The sequence below is a fragment of the Macrobrachium nipponense genome, chromosome 26 (genome assembly GCF_015104395.2).
Source record: "Macrobrachium nipponense isolate FS-2020 chromosome 26, ASM1510439v2, whole genome shotgun sequence".
Classification (NCBI taxonomy): domain Eukaryota; kingdom Metazoa; phylum Arthropoda; class Malacostraca; order Decapoda; family Palaemonidae; genus Macrobrachium; species Macrobrachium nipponense.
Genome location: NC_087215.1, coordinates 2,434,893 through 2,441,681, shown reverse-complemented (window position 1 = coordinate 2,441,681; position 6,789 = coordinate 2,434,893). Strand labels below are relative to the sequence as shown.

The 6,789-nt window shown below is 33.3% G+C and overlaps 2 protein-coding genes across 3 annotated transcripts in view; one reads left to right on the top strand and one right to left on the bottom strand.

Annotated features, from left to right (window-relative positions):
* LOC135199968 (uncharacterized) overlaps nucleotides 1-1,593 on the bottom strand; it is a 126,891-nt gene extending 125,298 nt beyond the window's left edge. For both annotated transcript variants that reach the window (XM_064228100.1, XM_064228102.1), the window contains exon 1: nucleotides 1,468-1,593. The gene's annotated coding sequence lies outside the window, so the exon portion shown is untranslated. The remainder of the gene's footprint in view (nucleotides 1-1,467) is intronic.
* A 1,898-nt stretch (nucleotides 1,594-3,491) lies between these two features.
* On the top strand, nucleotides 3,492-6,789 carry LOC135199970 (cuticle protein AMP4-like). The gene is made up of 3 exons (XM_064228107.1): nucleotides 3,492-3,642; nucleotides 5,255-5,466; nucleotides 6,104-6,789. Exons 1-3 carry the CDS (start codon nucleotides 3,550-3,552, stop codon nucleotides 6,192-6,194), a joined length of 396 nt encoding a protein of 131 aa, XP_064084177.1. The 5' UTR covers nucleotides 3,492-3,549; the 3' UTR covers nucleotides 6,195-6,789.

Here is a 6,789-nt window from a genome sequence, read left to right as displayed (position 1 = left end):
TGACCGTACTATTCCCTCTATGAACATGTCTTCTGGGACTAATTCTGCCTCGTGTTTCTGATGATATATCAGAATAGCATTCATGTTCATTGTAGCGACTCGTTAATTATATCAGTTTGACTATGAAATGAAATTAGTCCTATGGATGTCTCGTCAAAATCCTCAGCTCCATTACATTGCACATTCCATAAATCGTTGACCAATTGGATAATTATTAAAACAAACGATGATTACAAAGGGTTATCGTCCAAAACTTGGATTAAAGTGAAGACATGACATTTTAACCAATAAGGGATCCACCCTTATAGACCTATGTAATAGACCTATACCTTAAAACAAAAAACTAACTATTGCTAAAGGGCAAACCAATCTTAGCCATCAAACAAGCAGATTATCAAGTCAGAAAACATACTAAGCGTATGGGGCTTTACCTAATCTCCTTAGGCTGTGTTAAGTGAAAAAATGCACCTAAAGACACTTACCCCTAGGCCTATATAGATTTAAACCTTCCTTGAAATATAAAAACTTGGTCTATTGTTAACGGCCAAAACTATCGAATGGGTCGATTATAGTAAGAAAAAAAAAAATTCTTAAAGTAATCCTGAGAACGGGGTAAAGTTAAGAGCATTTTAACCAATATGGGATTTGTACCAAGGCCTATTGATTAGTAGGCCTCTTCAAGCACAAATTATTTTTTTTTCGTATTTTGCGGACTAAACCTAACTTATTAATCAAATAGGCATAATATGAAGCGAGAAAAGACTTTCCCGATCTACAAATACGTAAATTAATGTCACAGATTTTAAAAAATATATAAATAAATAAAAATGCCAACCTGCTTTAGGCCTATGTGACATAACGTGGCCGAGACGAACGGCGGTTAAACTTAAGACAAATAATTTATTCTTCATTAATCGGTAAGAAAACATAAGCCACATTGAGAGAGGTTTCTCTAATGGCATCGCAAATTGCTAATGAAGGTTTATTTGTGGGGGGGGGGGGGGGGGTTGACAGTCTGGTTCGGGTATTTTAATGTTTTTAAAATCATTTTATTTTTTAATGAAAATCACTAGGCATAGTTTTTTTTTTGAGAAAAAGACCAAAATAATTCCAAAACCAGCGAAGTTACACACACACACACACACACACACACACACACACACACACACACACACACATATATATATATATATTATATATATCATATATATATATATAATATATATATATATATATATATAAATATAATATATATATATATATATAATATAACTACATATTAAAGAATAAATATTTTGGTAAAACAGTCCACGTATACTTACAAAACTTGGACTTACTTATGGAAATTCCTATGCAGTTTTTTTTTACTTAGCGAGAAAAACGTAATACCAAAATAAACCCAAAACCCAACGAAATTATAAATAATAGCTTAAAAACATTAGTCTGGAAAAACATATGTGTACTTACCAACCTGGCGTAGGTACTATACGCTTCAGCCGGACACTAAATGGCGCTGTGTATTAATCCAGAACGCAAAATTCACACACCTATCACTCACAACTTCCATAGCAATACTGAAGTCTCAAGGGAGGTCTCTGACCTTTATATTACTGAAACCCGAACTCGTTATTTATGAGGATCTACAGCTTGTTAGCCAATTAGCGACTACGACATTCCTCCGTTTTATATATATATATATATATTATATAATATATAATGCCATTCTGAATTGCTAAATCAGTCTATCTTCATTAAGGAATAACGATTGGTATTTATTCGTTGTATATGTAGTGAAACTACGATTCGTGGTTCATTTGTTTAGTCACTTAAGAGAGACATCCATCAGGTCAACCATGGGTCTATGGGTTGTTAGCTAATTAACGATTTCCTGATAGTTTCCAGCTATATATATATAATGGCACTATGAATCACTAAAGTTTTGATTGGTGAATAATGACATTCATTCGCTGTATATGCAGTTAAACTCTACAACGGTTCGTGATTCATTTCCCCGTATAGGTCTAATCCACGATGTCACTTACGAGCCATCCATCTGGTTAGCTAATTCGCGTTAACTCATTTTTAATATATAGAGTGGCATTATGAATAATTAAAACGTTTTATCCTAATAAGACAGTAGTTTTTACGTTGTATCTACAGTAAAGAACGATTCGTGACTCACTTTTTGTTGAGGTGGGACTAGGTCTAATTCATGTTTGCCATTGCCGAGCCATTCACCTTCACGCATGCTCGAATTAATTAATTATTACTATTATTATTATTATTCAGAAGATAAACCCAATTCACAAGGAACAAGCCCACAACAAGGGCCATTAACTTGAAATTCAAATTTCCAAAAAATATATGGTGTTCATCAGGAAGAGAAGTGTTTGGTTATAAGGATTCAAAGTGGATACATTTGAAAGGTAAAATAAATGAACATTATTTCGAATGTCTCAAAATGAATGAATAATAAGTATGGCAGTGTAGTAACAGCTTTTATACGTTAGTGCAGCCAGGTCAATAAACAAATGGAAGAGATGTATAGGCCTATAGTTACAATACAAAAGTCTATTATTCTTAGAACAATATCACACACAGACATATATTCAAACTAGCCTTATGCCAGCACAAGCCCTGTTCATACGATCAACCTGTATAATATTGTTCATGTGGAACCCTAAACTCAATAGTTCCCCTTAATTGTGACTAATTAATTTGGCTTCATCGCCAACTGAACACCAAGAGGTCCAGGTTTAACTGAAAACTAGAGACACGCCAGAATAAACTTGTGATTAAAAGTGATCAATCAAGTTTATATTTAACATTCAATAGTTACAAAACAGTATCTGAGAAAGCATTCAACCGAACTTGATGCCAAATCTTACATAAATATGGAGCCGAAACCAAATGCCATACATTGACGAAAATCATAAACCAAAGAGTATAGATGTTTCACAGGCGCCAAACATTGCAAAACGTCACGTAATTCTAACGACAAACATCGAGAAATTCGCTAACAAAAAAAGGACGAGAGGCAGAAGCGAAATCTTGTTTGTTTTTTCCAATAGGTAAAGCGCCAACTCATTCATGTTGTATACCCATACCAACATACGTCAAAGGACCCTGATGTGTCTAAATCCGGCTAGTCAAGGTCTCTGTCGAAGTCCTGAGAGAGAGAGAGAGAGAGAGAGAGAGAGAGAATGAAGACGTTGCTATCCTTTCATTTAAAATAAAGGTCTAGTAACTAGTAACACCTACGTTGGAACATCATTACTCTTCTAGACTAATGTCATTATGCCAGTATCCTATTACTTGTATCCCTTATAGGTCTATTACTACAGCTTTTACTCAGTCATTCACAGGTTTATTAGTTCCTTTAATCACTCCTTTCTTGCTCATCATTCCACTCCATCCACGAGATGATGAGACTAGGATTAGAGAGAGTTACAAGGAGACAATCACGTACCATGATCTGACAGAATCACTATAATTGTTCTCTCTCTCTCTCTCTCTCTCTCTTCCCACACACAGACACACACACACACAATGCACACACGTATAAAAGGGGAACTCTCAAAGCGTCTAATAGTCATTCTCTTCGACGCAACCGGCAATTTTACAACACCCAACATGAAAATAGTAAGTACAAAAACTCAGTGACGTTTGCAAATATATAATTCAATTTACACGTTTATGTTATTCAGGGAGAACTGCCAATTCGAAATCCACGGTAAGTAGTAAGATTTAACCATTCGAAATTCATATAAATCAAGTCAACAGACCTGTAGGTACAGTGCCAAACCTCAATGGATTTCTTCTCTTTTGCTTTATAAAATTAGTCTTGAATGAATTCTCGTAAAACTACACATCTCTAACTATTAAAATATTTGGTCTCTATATTACAAAGCATCAATAATCTTAATTTATGCCAATAAACATTATCATATTATTCATATATAAACAAAGATTATTACGGATAAGGCCAATATGGTCATGAATACAGATGAATACCTACATAAAATACAATACGTAATATACACACACACACATATATATATTAAATAATATTATTATCAAAAATCATATATATATATCCAACAATATAAATGAGTGTGCTTCTCCTGCTTCATTTCTATATATATATATATATATATATATATATATATATATATATATATAATATATATATATAATTATTTATTATATAGGAGATGTTTAATACTGATTTGTTTAAGAAGAGAAAGCGGAATGTTTGAAGTCATGTATTGTGACAAAGTTGAAAGGGCAGTGTGCATAAGACAAGAGTGACTTAAGTCTTAGGCAGCTGAAAGATTTAGAATTGGGATAGAGAGTTTATCTATTCCAGAAATGAAACCAATACAAGAAAAATAATCTGTATATGGCTGGGTATAGGCAGGATATGAAAGGATGGTTGTGCTAGGTGATTTAAATACAAGAGAATGGTCATAAAGAGTGATGAGGTTATTGGAAATGCATAGTTTTCTTAGTTCAATGTCTTCGTTAGACCAAGAGGGGAGTATTCAACATTCAGTGCTGACTTATAGATCAAAAGTACTTAAATTAAAAAGACAAGCAACTTATTTACATGATTTTAAGATATGTTCCCCTGTGTATAAGGATACAGACTTTGAAATTTCTTAGTACAGCATAGACAAAGTGAATCAGTATCTTCCGTACTCCAAGTGAGATGATAAAAGAAACATACAATCAAATCAAAATCCCATACAGTACCTGGACTACATGAAAGAGAATGGTGGAACGAAGGCGAGATACTCTTTACCAGGGAAAAATTAAGCAACAATCGGTTAAATATGCACATTAAAATTTAACAATTTTGAATATCCACACGATGCACACATTAAAATTTTGTAGTCTTAAATATCCACAGGATGCACACATTAAAATTTTGCTATCTTAAATATCCACAGGATGCACAATAAAGTTTTGCAATTTTAAATATCCATACGATGCACATTTAAGTTTTGCAATTTTAAATATCCACAGGATGCACACATTAACATTTTGCAATTTTAAATATCCATAGGATGCACACAATAAAATTGTGCAATTCTAAATTCTGTAAGTAGCATCAATTACAGTGTCATTCTACAGGTCAGATACCTGCAGCCACTTTAATTAAGAGCATTTAAAATAAACTCTTTAGCAAACAATAGTTCATCTCTATTGGATTAAAGTTATATTTCCTTTCCTGTTTCTCTAATCACACCAGGTCATTCTCACCTGCCTGTTATCCCTGGCCCTTGGCATGCCCCAATTCCTAACACCTGAGGAGCTGAACATTGTCGAAACCCTTCGGGATGCTCGTTCAGATGAGGGAGATGGGAATTTCGCTTACGAATTCGAGACGGCGAACGGAATCTTGGTTTCAGCTGCTGGAACTCCAGGGGAGGAAGGGCAGAGCAACATTGAGGGTTCATACAGGTGAGACACTGTTAATTTACCTTTATTTTTGGGCAGATTTCACTTTGCTAAACTTAAGTAAACTGATGAAGTCAGTGTATGGTATATAAAAGTAAAATTATTTTTATTTATAGAAGAAAGATTAATAAAATATGGCCACATACATATTTCCTGGCTAATCATGTTTGCTGTTTCACAATGTAATCAAAATATCTTCTGATGTTTTCACAATGAAATAAAAATATCTTCTGATGTTTTCACAATGAAATAAAAATATCTTCTGATGTTTAAAATAGTCTGTATTTGTGGTACTACTTCATACACCTGCGATAAACAGGGTCATTTTATGTCATTCTCATACTTAGATATTGCATATAGTTTGTCCTTCAAATTATGCAAAAAGATGTTTGTATACTTTACAAAACAAGACAGTGCTGTAATTTGAAATATTCTACTGTATACTTTCTTATACCAAGAGAAAAAAAATTGAAGCTCATTTTGGCTCATCAAATCTGTATGATCAGGAATGTACGATACCTTTAATGTATAGGACAAATTATATGCAATATACACTGCATTGTTTTTATTCTGAATAAAACTTACCTTGTACAGGATGTAAATAAAAACTGAAACCTTAATCTAATTCTGATCACCTCAGGTTCCCCATGGGTGACGGAAGGGTCCTGGAAGTAACATACACTGCAGACGAACGAGGATACAGGCCTTCAACCAGGATCCTTGATGCTTAGAAGTACTGGAAATTGCTGGATCAAAATGCAAAAACACATAATTGCAAACACATGTATAATAAAAATTATACTTCTGAAATTAAAATGTACTTAAAACACAAAAACACACGACTGCACCATGTAAAATAAAAATCATATTCCTGAAATTAAAATGCACCTATTTTAAAAGCTACGAGGTATGAAATTCTTATCTATTTTCTTCAGTAAAATATTAAAATGCACATAAATTGTCCTACCACATCTTGCTTTCATGCCTGAATACCTGTACATCTCATAGTACTACTTCAAATTATTATTCATTTACAAAAGGAATACATACCTTTAGTTAGATTTTACCTAATACATTAAAGCTTCATATCTATACTTATTCAGTACTGTATACACACTGAAAATGCTGAAGATCTGACAATATATTTTCAAATACCTGACATTCACTGTTGTCTAGAAAAAGCACAGAGAATGGAATAACAAGCACACTTTTAAGCACCCAAAACTTGGGTCATCCTACACTTGGTACTTCAAGGACAGAAAATTATTAACACCAAGAAAATACCTAATAGTATGAAGCATGAAGAAATAAACATATATCCTCCAA

What these genes read in the sequence shown, in the direction of transcription:
- LOC135199970 (XM_064228107.1), top strand. Translation starts at nt 3,550, where the DNA reads ATGCACACACGTATAAAAGGGGAACTCTCAAAGCGTCTAATAGTCATT. An exon ending in CAACACCCAACATGAAAATA is followed by an intron (nt 3,643 to 5,254) that starts GTAAGTACAAAA and finishes TAATCACACCAG; the next exon opens with GTCATTCTCACCTGCCTGTT. An exon ending in AACATTGAGGGTTCATACAG is followed by an intron (nt 5,467 to 6,103) that starts GTGAGACACTGT and finishes TGATCACCTCAG; the next exon opens with GTTCCCCATGGGTGACGGAA.